The sequence below is a fragment of the Dunckerocampus dactyliophorus genome, chromosome 3, assembly GCF_027744805.1.
Source record: "Dunckerocampus dactyliophorus isolate RoL2022-P2 chromosome 3, RoL_Ddac_1.1, whole genome shotgun sequence".
Taxonomy (NCBI): domain Eukaryota; kingdom Metazoa; phylum Chordata; class Actinopteri; order Syngnathiformes; family Syngnathidae; genus Dunckerocampus; species Dunckerocampus dactyliophorus.
The window spans coordinates 23,789,615-23,807,143 of NC_072821.1; the positions used below are offsets into that span (position 1 = coordinate 23,789,615).

General features: G+C 38.9%; 3 protein-coding genes across 9 annotated transcripts in view; 1 reads left to right on the plus strand and 2 right to left on the minus strand.

The window, feature by feature from the left end:
- ttc17 (tetratricopeptide repeat domain 17) overlaps window positions 1-824 on the minus strand; it is a 23,646-nt gene extending 22,822 nt beyond the window's left edge. For both annotated transcript variants that reach the window (XM_054769701.1, XM_054769700.1), the window contains exons 1-2: window positions 614-824; window positions 51-140 (exon numbers count right to left, since the gene is read on the minus strand). In XM_054769701.1, coding sequence (XP_054625676.1) covers window positions 51-140; window positions 614-784 — 261 coding nt within the window. In that variant the 5' untranslated portion in view covers window positions 785-824. The remainder of the gene's footprint in view (window positions 1-50; window positions 141-613) is intronic.
- On the plus strand, window positions 797-8,937 carry traf6 (TNF receptor-associated factor 6). The gene is made up of 8 exons (XM_054769711.1): window positions 797-941; window positions 3,185-3,513; window positions 3,643-3,793; window positions 4,042-4,200; window positions 4,286-4,357; window positions 5,977-6,054; window positions 6,154-6,468; window positions 6,576-8,937. Exons 2-8 carry the CDS (start codon window positions 3,185-3,187, stop codon window positions 7,170-7,172), a joined length of 1,701 nt encoding a protein of 566 aa, XP_054625686.1. The 5' UTR covers window positions 797-941; the 3' UTR covers window positions 7,173-8,937.
- The window catches only part of trpm5 (transient receptor potential cation channel, subfamily M, member 5), a 35,955-nt gene continuing 27,129 nt past the window's right edge, over window positions 8,704-17,529 (minus strand). For all 6 annotated transcript variants that reach the window (XM_054769706.1, XM_054769707.1, XM_054769704.1 and 3 more), the window contains 9 exons: window positions 16,146-16,264; window positions 15,918-16,050; window positions 14,565-14,739; window positions 13,263-13,431; window positions 12,967-13,145; window positions 12,755-12,887; window positions 9,692-9,764; window positions 9,473-9,563; window positions 8,704-9,359 (listed from right to left, as the gene is read on the minus strand). In XM_054769706.1, the coding sequence (XP_054625681.1) occupies window positions 9,304-9,359; window positions 9,473-9,563; window positions 9,692-9,764; window positions 12,755-12,887; window positions 12,967-13,145; window positions 13,263-13,431; window positions 14,565-14,739; window positions 15,918-16,050; window positions 16,146-16,264 (1,128 nt within the window). In that variant the 3' untranslated portion in view covers window positions 8,704-9,303. The remainder of the gene's footprint in view (window positions 9,360-9,472; window positions 9,564-9,691; window positions 9,765-12,754; window positions 12,888-12,966; window positions 13,146-13,262; window positions 13,432-14,564; window positions 14,740-15,917; window positions 16,051-16,145; window positions 16,265-17,529) is intronic.

The following is a 17,529-nucleotide window of genomic DNA, read 5'->3' on the forward strand; positions in this document are numbered from 1 at the left end:
ACAGCATTTACATGGACAACATATTTTACCCACAGTCAAAACTCCCTCACCTCCAGCTTTTTGAGGTAGTTAACGCGGGACTCTTGTCTCATGAAGATCACCACGTCATGCGGATGTTTGAGATTCAAAGGTGAATCAACCTGGAACGGATAAAGCGGGGTGAGGAGAGGTTACACAAACCCACAATCAGACACTAACTCAAAGTTTAAGCAAAATACTATACTATACGTAGCTATGTCAAGATCTAGCGAGCTCATTTTAAATCGGTTGGAAAAATAACTCAAAACAGAGAATTGCCACGTAACTGCAAAGTATTATTCTTAACTCAATTAAGGATTAACTGGAGTAGATAGCAATATTAGTGACGCTGACATGGGCCCGATATGTTTTGGTCATCTTGACCTCTCCTGCTATGCGTTGCACCGTTTCGCAGCCAATCCATTTCTGCTACTATGAAATTAAACAGAGATGGAAAATAAGTCAAAAACAACCAGTGTGCCACCAAAAACACATTATCGAAACCCAAACAAAATGATTACTGACAATGCTAACTGAAATAGCACTAGAAGCTAGCCACCTAATACAAGCGATATACCCCTAATAGCTGTCATACTTGCTGTTGTATTTTTCCGTCCTCCGTGACAACCCAGTGGGTCGTCGCTCCCCCGGAGTCCACTATCAGTATACAGAGAAGGATGAAAATCTTCCCCTGGAAAAAAGCTTTTCGCGAACAGCTGACTCGACAAGGAAAGGAGTCCGGACAGATTTCCCTGGTGTCCGCCATTTTTCTGTCTCCTTAGCGCTGTGGTAACAGCGAGCGGCCTCCAACCACACGATGGTGCTCATTTGCGGCCCAAGGAGGAACTAAAACATGTGACGTATAAAATGACAGGAATGACAGGAAATGCTGTAGACACGAAAACTTCCTCCAGTTACTAGAGGTGATGTATTTTAACATGGAATTCTTATGTTATGGTCTGTTGTAAGTGTCTGTTACAGTTGTATGCCACTGCTAAACGCTGTACTGGGTAGAACAAATATTTAATAATCGTGTTTAGTGCAGTTATTGTACTGTGAAGTTACAGTTCCGCATGAGGGCTTGGCAAGTTTTTCCAGATAGACGTTTTTATTAATTAATGTACAAGTTAGCTTGACTTCAAACGGATGTAAGTGTATAAGTAAACATTGAACAAACAAATCTAAAACACACGCCTGACAAATAGTCGCCAGCCCTATCGTAAGTTCATATACACTGTATACTCTGTCAATATATACAGTCGCGCTCAAAATTATTCATACCCTTGCTAATTTTTGTGATTTTTTTTCATTTAATGATTAAATTAATGCATTTTTTCAAGTTCGCGTGTCAGTGTATGTGAACAACAATTGAAAGAATGACAACAATACAAAATTCAAGAAAATCTTTATTTCATGGTTATTTTATTGATAGATTCCCAAAAAATGCCATGTTCAAAAGTATTCATACCCCTGACAATATTTCAAATAAAATGTGCCAAATGTGGTAATGTTTCACCAGTAGTTACTTCAAGGTGTCACAATGGAACAAAAACCTCTCAATATTATTGACCAAATGTTAAACACTGATCTAAAAACTAAATAAGACTTCTTTCCAGAAGAGTATAAATAGGGGAAAAGTGTTCAGGTCATTCTCAATTTCTGGTCATCATGGTCAAGAAGAAGGAGCTCAGCAAGGACCTACATCAGGGTCTTGTATGTGCCCACAATGAAGGAAAGGGTGACAAGGCCATTTCCAAGCAGTATGATGTCCCTGTGGCAAGTGTTCAGAGCATCATCAACAAACACAAGAGGTTCAACACTGTTAATAACCTCAGTAGGCGTGGCAGGGAGCGTAAGGTGTCGCCCAAACTTGCCAGGAAAATCTGCTGAGAGGTCAACAAGAACCCAGACCAGGGAGGGGCAAAGGTTTCACGGTCCACCCTCAAGTCCTGCACCGAGGAGGTGCAGGAGAAGAAACGTCTGGAAGCTCACCTGGCCTGACCAGAGTGATGGCTCGGAAACCGACCGACCTAACCCAGCGTGAGGCTTTTGCCAAGGAAGAATGGGTCAACATCCCACAAGAGACATGCAGGAAGCTTGTGGACACATACAAGAATCGTCTCAAAGCAGTGATAAAGAACAAAGGCTGTGCTATTGATTATTGAAGGAAGACAATGGACGGGGGTATGAATAATTTTGAACATGCATTTTTTGGGAGTCCATCAATAAAATACCCCTAAAATGAAGATTTCTTTGAATGCTGTATTGTTTTCATTATTTCAATTGTTATTCACCTATAACTGATTCACAAACTTGAAAAAATGCATACATTTCATCACTAAATGAAAAAATCACAAGAATTAGCAAGGGTATGAATAATTTTGAGCACGACTGTATATGTAGATAAATCATTATTAATTTCCCTCGGGAGATTAATAAAGGATATCTAGCTATCTAATCCATATGTTGAAATTATATATTTTTACTAGAGATGCTCTATATTGGCTTTCTTAACGATACACCGATCTTGTCCAGCACTTAATTTCTGCTACGGATATCAACCTATACCAATATAGGCAGCAGCTCTTCCATCAAACTAATCGGATCACATTTTATGTAATGAATGAACACATTATGCATGTTTTACTGTGATGCCACGGAATGCATTTCACAAATAAACACCGTTTGTGCAAAATAGGACAAATACTGCAAATACTGTAGCCTCAACAAAAGTTATGAAAGAATTATGACCAATAGTCGGCTAAAATAACATGTTCTCCTACTATCAATACGTAAGACAGGTTTAGACTTAGTATATTCACACATAAGAACCCTATAAAATAATGCTGTTAACTGTCCAATTTGGAAAGTTGTACATTTCTTTGTGGCAGAAAAAACTACGGTATTTCGTAACAAAGTGCAAAATATGAAACTCAGGACTAATACAATCAGTGAAATTATAAAATTGCATATATAGTATACAATCCTTGCAAATAATTACAGCATGTCATCGTCATCACTCGTGTGCCGATATCATTATCAGCAAAAAAAAAAAAATACCGTTATGACCCCATGTGTCATTCTTATGCCAATATTGGCTGATACTATTGAAACCCTAATTTTTACCCATGAGTGTTTTCCTTTGGTTGCTCCGTGTCTTCTTCAGATGGCTTGCTCTGATAGTCATAAAGGAAGTGTGGAAGAGGACAGTTATGAGGGAGTTCTTGGTGGCCAGCTGTCCAGCTGTGCCTTGGCGATGTTGGAAAAGGAACGGGAATCCATACACAGCCCGTCGGAGAGCCCTGGAACCTTAATGAACAGCAGCACCTCAACCAGTCTCCAGTCTGCTGCCCTTGTGCAAGGCTATGATGTGGAGTTTGACCCACCACTTGAGAGTAAATACGAGTGTCCCATTTGTCTGATGGCACTCAGGAATGCCATTCAAACACCCTGTGGGCACCGTTTCTGCAAGAGCTGCATTGAGAAGTCTATTCGGTAGGCTGTTGTGTTGCTTACGCTTCTAGGCACATTTTGTATTTTCTGTCATTGCAACAAATTGTTGATAAATAACAAAAATGTTAACTATATGCAGTCTTGATGAGCATTGTCATTACTGCAATACAGGGATACAGGACAGAGGTGCCCAGTGGACAATGAAATGCTGTTAGAAGACCAGCTCTTTCCTGATAACTTTGCCAAAAGGGAAATTCTTTCCCTCACTGTCCGCTGCCCAAACGCTGGATGTACTGACAAAATGGAGCTCCGACGTTTAGAGGTCAGAAATAAGGCTATTTATTTTCTTTAGCTCAATGAAACTCCATTAAGTTGTGTATATAAAACTCCAATCTGCTTGCTGTCATTGTGCCTCCTGCATACACTTGAGTTTCCTAAGTTGAACTAAGATTCCAAAATTGTTGACTGAGGAACAAAAGAACAGAATAAAGACTTTTGAGCGGTGATTTTATTTTATCCTCATAAACACTCGCATCGCATCGCGTCTCTGGTTTCCATTCTTTTTTCCAGAATCATTTGGCACACTGTCCATTCGCAACCATGCCCTGCCCACAGTGCCAACAGTCTGTAAGAAAAACCTGCATAGAGGAACACAAAACCATAGAGTGCCCAAGGAGACCCATGACCTGCCCAGACTGTGTTGCAAGCTTTGTATATGAGGAGAAGGAGGTATCACCGACTGCTTACTAGTTAACTCTTGTTCCATTTCCCACATCATGTTCATTCGATTAATTTGGTTTGGTTGATCTTTCAGCTTCATGAGCAGCTTTGTCCCTTTGCTAACATCAAGTGCCAGTACTGTGAGCTGGATCTCATCAGAGACCAGGTAAGTGAATACCTCATGAGTAATATCTATTTGATTCCCAGTTCTAATGCAATTAAGTTCACATTCAATAAATTCTGATTTTTTAGATCCATCATAGTCGGGGTTTCCCACGGGTTTGTTGTTCTATTGTTGCCGTGGGTTCTTGTGGGCGAGAGTAGATAGATGTCATTGTCTAATTTGCATAATTATCTCTCATTATATTGTGTGTGTTCAACTCTGAACCCCGGATGTCACTTCCTTTCCCCTCGCACCGGAGCACATTTCCACACACGGCTACAAGACTGTCTTAAATGGCTTATTTTCTCTTATTATGTCTACTATATTGGGTAATATGAGTGTAAAGGTGATTACAGGGGTGATATTTTATGTCCAGAGGGCTCTATTAATGTTAATAAATATGAAATATTAGTCATAATGTTAATATAAAAAAAAAATAATATTTACAAGGTTGCAAGCATAGTTTCTATGTTACAACTATGAAAATATTCCATTTATAAATAAGGAATCCTACTTTGTGGAAATTCATTTATCACGGTCGGGTCTGTAAGTCAATCAGCCACGATAAACGAAGAATTACTGTATTGTAGTCGCGGCTGGAATACTCTGCATGCCTTGGACATGTTCTAAATAACAGTTAAAAGTTACTTGTTTGTATTATCGCTTTGTCGTTGCTACCCACATTGAATGGTAGTTAATTGTTGTTGTGCATTAACTTACCTTCATTCATTCATTCATTTTCTATGCTGCTTGTCCTCACTAGGGTCGGGGGGTACGCTGGCTTTTGGGCGAGAGGCGGGGTACACCTTGGACTGATCGCCAGCCAATCGCAGGGCACATATAGACAAACAACCATTCACACTCAAATTCATACCTATGGACAATTTAGAGTCGCCAATTAAGCGTACCCAGAGAAAACCCAGCGCGCACAGACCACCCAGATCTTGCAGATCTCCTAACTGTGTGGCCAATTTATTTGTATTATTTACTTGTATTAATGTCTCTTCTGTTGTTGTTGCTTAATTTATTGGTATTTATGTTTATGTGTTTATGTTTCTTATGTTCTTATTCTTTCTTGTGTTTTCCTTCTTTTCTTGGGAGAATGAACAGAATAAGATTTTCATTGCATGGTATAACTGCTGTTTTACCATGCACATGACAATAAAACTCTCTTGAATCTCTTGAACATGCTAATGCATTAGGCCACCCTGTTAACTCACCTGTTGGGTTTATTTGTGGTTTGCAACGTGATTATGAACGTAGTTCTGTTTGACTGTCAGTCGTTTGCACTAATTGTGTTGAGCAAGTTGATGGCTGCCGCTGATGTAAAGTTACGATGCCATCTACAGAACAGAGTTGTAACTACACTTCATTCATTTCAGACAGAACATTATAATGTGAATGTGAGCACATGGAAGCAAATCTAAAAGCAAGCAAGCAAGTGACAATCTGTGGCCCGCCACAAATAAAGAAATGTAAGGGAAACCCTGACGTTAAAAGGGGTGCTGTCTGCTTTTCTGAGATTTAGGGCCCCTCATAAAATATGTTGATGCTGTTTTAGTAGTAACCACCCTGATGAAGTGATGCTTGTGAGTTGGAAATTGAAAGATTTTATTTTACAGATGGACTCTCATTGTGATACAGACTGTCCTAAAGCCCCAATTGCCTGCACCTTTAGCCCCTTTGGATGTAAGGAAAGGGTAGGTGATCTGGTGTCAACTTTGTTTGATTTTAAAAGTCTGATTTGTAGGAATGTATTTGTCACAATTTCCTGTCTTTTAACAATATATCCCTTACAGATGCAGCGCCACAACCTGGCTCAGCACATGCAAGATTTCACACAGATGCACATGCGCTACATGGCAGAGTACTTGCGCAGTCTTAGCCTCAATGGCACAGCACCAAAATCCCTTTGTACTCTTGGATCTGCGGTATCATCTGAGGATCAAGGAGCTGCAGTGTCCACATCAACTTTTCGAGGAGCTGCAAGCTGTAGCAGCAGTTGTGCCCCATGCCAGCATAGTGAAGAGATGCTTCGGATCCGGGAAATGGATGGACGATTAGTGAAACAGGATCACCAGCTACGTGAGCTCATCATCTTAAATGATACTCGGGTATATATATATATATATAAATATTTTGCATTTAAAAAAACAGATGGGTTGGTGACAAAGCTATAAGCTTCATTGTAATCATCAATTTTATGTCATTTTTTCCATAGGCAGGGCAGCTTGCTGAGCTCCAGCGAAAGGTATCAATGCTGGAGGAGACGGTGAAGGAGCTGGAGGCCCAGCAATGTCATGGCATATTCATCTGGCGCCTCAGAGCTTTTTCTACCCACCTCCGCAACCAAGAAGCAGGCCTGCCCGTGGTTGAGCACAGCCCTGGTTTCTACACCGGCCGGCCAGGCTACAAACTGTGTCTGCGCCTGCACCTACAGACTCCCAATGCCCCACGCTGCTCCAACTACATCTCCCTCTTTGTTCACACCATGCAAGGAGCTTTTGATGGACAACTTAACTGGCCCTTTCAGGGCACTATTCGTCTCGCCATCCTTGACCAGGGCTCTGACGCACAGCACCACATGGAGGTGATGGAGACCAAGCCCGACCTTCAAGCCTTCCAGAAGCCTACCATTCCGCGCAACCCCAAAGGTTTTGGGTATGTGACTTTCTTGCACCTGCATCAGCTGAGTCACCGAGCCTTTGTCAAAGATGACACCCTTCTCATCCGCTGCGAGGTCACACCACGTTTTGACATGTTCCACCGCGAGGGACCCCCGGTGCAGCCGAGAGGACCTGAAGCATCCCGGGACTAAATTATGTCAGTCATGCGTAGTTACAAGTGTGCAAAAATAGGCTAGTATTTATTATCACCAGCTTTTAAATGTCTTTGAATGATTTAAATGCAGTCTCATTTCAATGAGTTTTGAAATATTCTGCATGTTCGCACATCTTCCAACAAGCCTTACATGTTCATGTTGTATGAATAGAAATATGGTCATTGACGCAGGGTTCCTACACAAATATGGAATATGATTAAATAAATCTGGAAAGTGTGGTATGGAAAATGAAAACTCCAGTATTACAAAATCTTCATGTTTCCAAGATTGTTGCCACTGTTCTTTTTTGTAAAAGATAAAATTGTGAATAAGTAAAGGGTGGGGGAAAAAAAAGAAATGGATCAATCTGTTTTTCTCAGGCGCTTGCTAGGACAGCTAAGATGTTTGTGTGGGTGACACATCCTGGAAAACATTTGGAAAGATTGACAAGTTGAATGAAATTATATGGTGATATAATGACATACAGTATATACAAACCATTAATTCCATAATTTATTTACAACATGATACTAGTGATGCAACTATTCTTAGGCCGTAGGTGGACTACGTCAATATGAACCAAACACAAACAGTTAGTAGTTTGAGCAACAACATATCAGAAGCGGCAAAAATATTGATCACTGGTTTCCAAAGTCAAAGTTGATGTGTGTGAATATCTTGTTTTACCTAAAACACAAAGATAATAGGTCTGCTTTCTTGGATGATTAAGGAAATTTAAAAACATTTGGGAGGCTGAAATCATTTTTAAATCAAAAACGATTAATCAAAAACCAAAATAGTTGTAGATTAATTAGATAACGATTAATCATTGATTCATCAATTAATTGTTGCGGCTCTAATGATACACATTTATTTACTGAGTGGAAAAAATCTGTAATTTTGAAATGTCAAATCCGTAGAACCCTGTTGATGTACATTTTCTGCCTATAGACTGACTGTTACTACGATGTACCGTAACTGGACCTTTTTTTTTTTTTGACAAAACTTTTTTCATTATTTACCAGCATATGCCGACTGCTGATCACAAGCTTTGGAGGGGAGTGACAATCATGTTTTTACTATCTACACCCATGTCAAGCCCATAACCCAATTGTTCAGTGTTCTTGCTGACTGAAATGCCATATATTTACAGTAGGGTTGTTTTGTTTTTTTTAAAAAATTGGGTTAATTCTAAGATTTTGATTGATGTCTTCAAATTGTAACATCTATTGTTGATTTGTACGATAACGGTGTTGACTATGAGCACATTATTATGTGGATTATTATTATTTCAATTAGTATGTATATATATTTTTGGCAATGAAACATTCGAGAAGACTGATCATTGAAATGTGAAAAGTTGCTGATATTCTTTAACTGCTGACATTAAAAAAGGTGACTGATAAGTGTGGCATGCAAAGCTTTCTGCCAGGCTAACCTAAATAAGTTAGAAGCACTTATTCTACAGTACCCCGCCTCCAAATTATTTTATTCTCATTTAAAACATGTTCAAAATAGATAGGCTGGATTAAAATATTTGGCACGTTTAAATTGTATCTTTCCTAAAAAAAAAAAAAAAAAACAAGCTGGCATCACAGTTTTTATGCAATGTATTTTCTTTTTCTTCTTCTTTTATTTTCTTCCCCACAAGATGTAAAGGAGAACAAACGTTCTCATCCATGACATACAGACATAATGTATAACCTATTGTACAGATAGACACTTAAAAACAAATAAAATTTTCAAGAGAAGTAAATATTATCATTGTCATTATTGTCATGGAAGGATGGATGACACAGACAGTCATAATGAATCAACAGAAATGAAAGAAAATCACCAAAAATATTGATTACATTAAGATACGTTAAAAAGGGAGAGTGGAGTCCATATCAGTTTGTCTATATATTTCTGCAGAATGTCTAAAATAAATGTGGTCAATATAAAATTTTTACTACTTACCAATCCATACCGTTTTCCCAGGGAAACTCCCGCTTTTCGCCCGTCGCCTTCCCGTTGAACTAGTTTCCCACAAATGACCTGTATTTTATTTATTTCCCGGAAAATGTCCCATATTTTCAAATGCCAGTGTTGACAGGTATGTATTCATGTTCAGTGTAACAATGTTTGCTTATTTGTCTTTTTTCTTGGGTTGATTTTGATGGGCATCATTGCTTGCCTTCCAGCCTGCCGAAGACATGACCGTTTTGTGGCCCATTAGTTCACATTAAAGTGAAGATTAAGAGTATGGTGATATTAGCCATTTCACAAAATATGATTTGAATTTCCGCTTGACTTACTTGGAGCAGTTGGAGCCTCTTTCCCACATTTCAGTGTGCTGAGACTAAAGCATTCTGCCATCCAGGACAACACCTCACCACAGTATCTGACCTTTAGATACAAAGAGATACAAAGAGAATATACTGTATGTACAGTATTACTCTCTTACAGGTGACATACAAGACAGACCTCTACTGTATATGAGATAAGAATGTTTAAAAAGGATCCTTTGGGCATACTTGAGCCTCCAGGGATGCCAGCCGTTTCTCTTGGTCCTTAACCCCACCGATAATCCTCAGCAAGCTTTGAACCCTGAGCAGTGAATAAACATCAAATCAGCTTTTAATGAAACAATATTCTAACAACATTCTGCTGTGTTATTTACCATCAAGCAATACAGCTCAGTTTTTTTTCAAAATGTCAAAAATTGACATTTTCCAAAATACTTAATCTGACGTGTACCACTATTTGGCACCTAGCAGGACCAAATGCAGTGATACAAAATGGTATGATGATGGTAGATAATGGTAGGGAGACGCTAGACATTGATACGTAGATTGAGAATCAAAACTTCTGTGTAATAAATACAGAAAGAGTAACAGAATACCATTAAAAAACAGATTTTGAAAATGATGATTGCACTTGACTCTTGCTATACCAAACCTTACTGTGAAAACCTGAGCTTTACCACTTAGTTCAAGGGTGTCCAAGGTGCAGCCTCGGTGTTACTTGTGGCTGTTGGCTTGTTTTTTATTGGCACATGCAAATTAAATTAAACAAAAAAAAAAAAATGAAGAATAGAGTGAAAATATACAGTATGTATGTGTGAATATATATACACATGTATTTTCACTCTGTTTCCTAATGTTTGAAAGTATATATATATATATATATATATATATATATATACAATCCTGATCAAAATCTTAAGACCGGTTGGAAAATTGTTGGAATTTGCATTTTGCACGTTTGGATCTTAATGAGGTTTTAAGTAGAGCTACAATATGCAAAAACGAAAAGGGGGAGTGAGACAAAAAGCACTTTGAAAAAGTAATTTATTGAAAACAACAATTAAACTGAAATAGGCTGTTTATCAGCTGATCAAAAGTTTAAGACCATCGCTCAAAAAATAACTAAAAACTCTCCAAACCAGAACAAAAAATGTTCCCTGTAGGACTCAGTAATGAGTAGCTCCACCGTTCTTGTTAATCACTTCAAAAATTGGTTTGGGCATGCTTGATGTGAGTGTTTCCAGGAGGCTAGTGGGAACATTGCTCCAAGTGGTGAAGATGGTTTCACGAAGGGCATCAACTGTCTGGAACTGATGGCCATTTTTATAAACTTCCCTTGCCATCCATCCCCAAATGTTCTCTATGGGATTTAAATGAGGGGAACATGCAGGATGGTCCAAAAGAGTGATGTTATTCTCCCTGAAGAAGTCCTTGGTCAAGCGAGCATTGTGAACTGCAGCGTTGTCCTGTTGAAAAACCCAGCTGTTACCACACAGACGAGGGCCCTCAGTCATGAGGGATGCCCGCTGCAACATCTGCACGTAAGCAGCCCGTGTTTAACGGCCCCACACCACCTGAAGCTCCGGTGTTCCACTGAATGAAAAAGCACCCCAGATCATGATGGACCCCCCTCCACTGTGCCGGGTAGAAAACATCTCAGGTGGGATCTCCTTGTTAACCAGTAACGTTGGAAGCCATCTGGACCGTCAAGGTTACATTTTTTCTCATCAGAGAATAAAACTTTTTTCCACCATTCAATGTCCCATGTTTGATGCTCCCTGGCAAAGTCTAAACGGGCAGTTTTGTGGCGTTGAAGGAGACGAGGTCTTTGAATTTGTTTTTTGTTTTTTAACCCCTTTTCCCGCAGATGCCGTCTGATGGTTATTGCGCTGCAGTCGGCACCAGTAAGGGCCTTAATTTGGGTCGAAGACCACCCTGTGTCTTGATGGACAGCGAATCGGATCCTCCGGCTCAGCGCTGGTGTGATTTTTTTTTGGGTGGTACCACTTGACTTTTTTGTTCCATAACGTTCAGGATCTTTCAAAAAATGTAGAATGACTCTCTTCCTGTGCCCAACCTCAGCAGCAATGGCACGCTGCAAGAGGCCTTGCTTATGCAGCTCAACAATCCGACCACGTTCAAAAAGAGAAAACTTTTTAGCTTTTATCCATCAGGAGGGCATGACAGTGTGAATGCCTGACAGAAAATGAAAATTTTGAGCACAAATTTTTGATCAGGTGATAAACAACCTATTTCAGTTTTTTTTTTTGTTTAAATAGCAAGTTCCAAATGTTTTTTGTCTCACTCCCCCTTCTTGTTTTTGCATATTGTAGCTCTACTTAAAACCTCATTAAGATCCAAACGTGCAAAATGCTAATTCTAGCATTTTTTTCAACTGGTCTTAAGATTTTGTTCAGGAGTGTATACATATGTATATATCCAGTAATCCCTTGTTAATCGTGGTTAATTGACCTGGCCGTGATAAGTGAATTTCCATGAAGTAGGATTCCTTATTGTAAATCAAATATTTTTGTAGTTAGAGCATAGAAAGGTTGTTTACCACCTTCTAAATAGCGTTTGTAACATTATTAGAAAAAAAAAAAAAAAAAAAAAAAAAAAAAAAAAAACATTATTAGAGCCCTCTAGACATGGCATAACACCCATACAGCCATCTTTACACTCATATTACCCAAGATAGTAGATATAATCAGAGAAAATAAGCCATTTAAGACATTAATCATACTTGTGCTCGTGTGTGTTGCAATAAATTTGTTGCGAATGTGTGAGGATAGGAAGTGACGTCAGGGGTTCAGACTTGAGTTTTACCTTGGCATGAGCTACGGCCGCAACAGTAGCCCGTGCTATTATTATGACAATGATTTTATGTTATTATTATTGTGCCTGTTGTTATATAATTTAAACCTGCAATAAAAGCCTGTTGTTCCGCAATTAAGCTTGTTTCACCGGACATTACAGTAACATTACTGACACCTAATAACCAGTGTAGAATACTACTTATCACAATTTGAATGCATCTTCTTAATGCCTTATATTTGTATTTTAGTTGATTTAGTCATTTCAATACTGGAAAATGCTTAATTTAGCTAAAAAAAATAAATATGCATACTTTTTTGACTAATAGGCCATATTCAACCATGAAACAGCATAATTTTTTAATGAATATATTCTTGAAAAACCACGATAAAAAAAAAAAAACCTGAGTTAGTTGGAACGTAATTACAGGGACCATGTAATTATAGTTAGAATGACAACAAAAAGAAAAACAACTACTTTGAGGATGTGCTCTTGAGTCGCTCGTCGCTGCTGTCCCAATGTTGGCGCTCAAGTTTTGCCAGGTAGTTTTCTTTCTGTACGGTCTCCCATGTTATCAGCCGCTGGTCCAACCCAGCTGGCAGCTCTCGCTCTAGTGTAACACAAAAGAAAACACAACATGTCCAAATGGAGATGACATTGGGAAGCTTGACTGTTATCAATCATCTTACCAAGATGCTCCTGCTTGGACTCGGGCTGCTTAACAAGGCTGAGGAGGAGCTGTGAGAGGTGACTAATGATAATGAATGGTGGAGCCAGTGCTGGGCGACTGTGGTACTCCACAATCAGGTTATATCGCTGGAACTTCCAGAAAATATCAGTGTTGCCTTGTACAATTTGGAATGTGTAGCTGCACGTCGCAAAACAAAAATAGAGAGCCTATTTCAGAAGCATTAAACAATAAGCATGCCTGCAATCAAGCAGATTTCCATAAATACATAAACCTTTCAGCTTGTGAACTCCTAACCTAAACATGGCAATGAGGAGGTTGAGCAGCAGGACATTGGTGACTAGAAGGAAGATGACCAGAAGCAGGATCACCAGCCAGTTGGCATAAACATTAGGGCATGGTGGCCGTCGGCCCATGATAATCTCCTCTGAGTCATTGGTGCAGTTCGTCTCAGGCATCCGTGCAGCTGCATTATCAGACAAACAAATGTTTTTTTATTGCAGATGATTGAATTTAGGGCAGCTTCTGCTGCATAAATGAATAAAATAACACCTTATATGTGATATGAGTGCTTAAAAGGGGTTGTCGTGACACCGAACTCACAAGACGAAACGATACATAACATTGAGTCCACAAGAAGACGAGGTTTTAACATTAAGTACAAAAATATGACCACACTAACAAACTTTTTTTTTAATTTAATCGAGTCACAAAACCATGCAGGTGTGTTTTGGAATGTTTATTGTCCCACAAATTGACGCTAAACGATATTATTGTCTACATTTTTTGAGACCAACTAAACCACTGTTATGTTAATATATAAAAATAATACTAATATATAAGTATATATATAAGTAGATATATATATAAGTGAGTAAAAACACCTTAATTACGTTTACAAATAAACTTCATTCTTGGTTTGTTTATTTAAACTTGGCCATCAAAATAAAATAATTTTATTTGATGTAAGCCAGAGCCTACCATCTTTTATCTTGCAGTTAGGACCACTTGTTTCATTTATCACACAGTGTTTTTCCATCACAGGTAAGTGTCAAATGAGGCTTGAGTTTAATGAGTAGTAATTTATTGACGATTAAGAAACATTTTCGTTTTTGATCCCTGGAAAACAGGGCGACATCGACCCCCGTGGCATCGCGCCTCCCGCATGCGTGATTCATGGATGTGTAGAGCTCCACTTTGCTCTCTGTGTGCCGCGGAAGCTGACTGTGCACTGACAGCTTGCGACTGCTTTTGGGCTGGACGGACATCTCAGCGGCACCCTGTGCTGCTTAATGAGAACACAAAATGCACAACAATACGTGCTTTCACTTTTAAGTCCCCAAATATCAGAAAACTCTCCAACGACGCCAGAAAAAGTTGCTAGATTTGTCGCGAATCGCTTTTGAGAAAATATGTCACCAAGAGGGTTTGGAAGTTGTCAAGTTGGTTCACAGTTTGATTGGCTTCTGGCCACCCTGTTCTCGCGAGTTTTTCTTTAAATGAGAAATCTCGTCACGTTTTAATCTCATGAGATCCCTAGTACCTAAAACTAAAACATACATTTGATAAAAACAATCGAATCATCTCAGAGTCATTTACCGTCTATTTCCTCCAGGGGAATCTGGCCAAAAATGTGCAGGTAGGGTCGATACAAGGCTCTGCGAAACACCCAGTCAATCCGGGGGTCATTTGGATGGAGAAGAGCCTGCGTGGCCACCCCGTACGCGATAAGCCACACACTCAGGAAGAAGAGGAAAAAGAAGACATCCTTCATCTGGAAAGGAACAGCCAAAGCCAAATCATTAGGTACAGCACAATCCAATGAGATCTAATTGTTGTATCAAAATAATAACAATTAAAAGCATATTTTTATTGACACTGTTGATGGATAAGTTTATTATCATAATGGTTTTAATTTCCAGGAGTGCAGAATGGCAATGCTTCATAGCAAGTTTGTGTTTACAGTGGATCCCCGCACTTTCGCAATTCAGCATTTGTGACCTCTGAAATTCCCCGAGTTTTGTTCTTTTTTACGGATAACACATCTGGTTCACCCCGACTCAGTCGTAATAATTTATAAATATGCAATAATACGGGTAAAGTGTAGCGTATACATGTACCAGCCCACTATTTTCACACGTTTATGTTTTTTCACCAAACGTTGAGATGATGGTCCTTGAATGCACCACAGTCGCGTGCTGCTAAGCAAAAGTAACACTTGTATATAACTTTCTCAGACATTGCCACTGCTTAATAAACCCATCTGTTCATCAATCATACATTATCATTCATTATCGGTGAGTACCTACAGTATATATTTCATACTTTATAATACATTTAATAAGTGTGCAAGACATATTAAGGCTTAAACCTGGATTGTGTTGCGAGTGAACAATAGCAGGAGGGTTTGGAGCGGTTGAATGAGCCATGTGTGAAAAATAGACAGTTCATGGGCATATTAATTACTGGTACCTGTAGATTTTCGGCAATAGCGGGTGGGCCTGGAACCAAACAAAAAACGGGGATTTACTCTATATTAAAAAAAAAGGTAAAAGGCCATTACACCTACAGGAAGTGACAATGGTGGAAAATATGGAGTAGTTCACATCCATGCAGCTATAACAGCTTGCACTCTTTTAGAAATAATTGTTTCAGGAGTCTGTGGGAAGACCTTTGCAAGTTCAGAAGCGACTAATTCGAGGCTCCAACCCACAATCTCTGTTCTACTTCATCCCAAAGGTGTTTGACAGGGTTGGGGTCAGGGCTTTCAAATTCTTCCACGCAAACTCGACCAAACATACCTTTAAAGAGCTTGTTTTGTCTACGGTCAAGTTGAACAAAATTGAAAGCAATCAACTGCCAAGTGTAGTAAAATGCACGTTGAACAGGTTCACTTACTGGTGAGTGTAAATGTAGTATACAGGTTATGAGGTTAAATGTGTTTTTGGTCACCATTCTCTCCACGATGATGATCTTTGGTCCCAGTTGCTTATGAATGGCAAAGATGTGGATCAGCCGCAGTGTGAACACCATGAAGTCTATAGCCAGAACGGTCCTCCCTGCCTCGTAGGTTCCGTCAATCATCCTGCCGTACAGAACATCAAAATGTGCGCTTTTCATCCGAGCTGCAAAAACACTGCAGGGGATTCTAGTCAACATTGTACTTCTGTGTTTATTTACCTGCAGGAAACGCCAACGACAAAGAGCGAGATTGCAACCATGTCACACTTGTTCCAGTTGTCTTCCACGTAGAGCTTGAACTTCTTCAAGATGTTCAACTCTTCATCTGAAAAGAAGCTCTGCGATAACAGATTTTTTTGTGCATATTATTTGAATTGTATCAAATATTGAATGATACCATATAAAATATAGAACTTGGTAAACATATGCTCATGTAAATAGAATTTTATACAAACTACAAGGCCACCACTAATGTTGTTGAAGCTTTTCATAGAAATGCTTTTACCACAGTAAATAGATGAACATAATTAGCAGGATTACAGTAATATGACAAAACTGAAACCTTGTAGAGGGTTGGCACATGTACATTTTGGTGAGGATGAGGATAAACCGGCTAATATAGGAATTTATTAATATAGTTTCAGTCACTATGGCCAGGAAGGACAGAACAGTTCACCCCCCAGGAATCATAATGACGTGGGCATCATTTGGACACTGTGAAGTGTACTCGCTTGTGTTGCCAGATATTTAGAGAATAATGGTGGTGTGTTGGGATTTATAGGAACGTAAATCTATACTGTTTTCCAAGCTGTACACTGATTATTCTAAGTCAGTGCTTCTCAAATAGTGGGGCGGGCTTCCCTGTGAGGTGTTGGAGGTGTGAGTTAACATCATTTTAATTTTAAAATTGTATCTCAGAAAAACGGTGCCAGCAACTTATACAGTGGTTTGTACAGATAAATAAATGAATACTATGAGGTTCTCAGTAGTACAGTAATCCCTCGGCAGTTTGCGCTGTTTTTTGGTTGAATGTGGTCTATTGTTAGTCAAAATATGCATATTTAAGCAAATCTTACATATTTTCTGCCTAAAATATATATTTAAAAAAACAGGAAACTGAAATAAAATACAAATATAAGGCAATCAGAAGATGCATTCAAAGATGTTGATGATGTGTAGTATTTTACACTGGTCAATAGGTGTCACTAATGTTACACTGATGAGACAATAGCCACTGCAGGAAGTACTGTACAGAACAGGAATTAAAAAAACAACAACTCTCCCAATGTTAACATGTGAGTCGATATTATGTCTTATTTTCTCTTATTATGTGTCCTATATTGGGTTGTATGAGTGTAAAGGTGACTGTAGGGGTGTTGTTTCATGTCTAGAGGGCTATAATAATGTTAAAACCAATATTTAGAAGGTCATAAACAGGTTGCCTATGCCTAAACTACAAAAATATTTAATTTATAAATAAGGAATTGTACTTCCACTTCACGGTTGGATCTGGATCCAATTAACTGCGATAAATGAGGGATTACTGTGTATCAGTTTAGTGTCTATGGCAATGTCCACTTGAAGACATAAGTAATAAAATAAA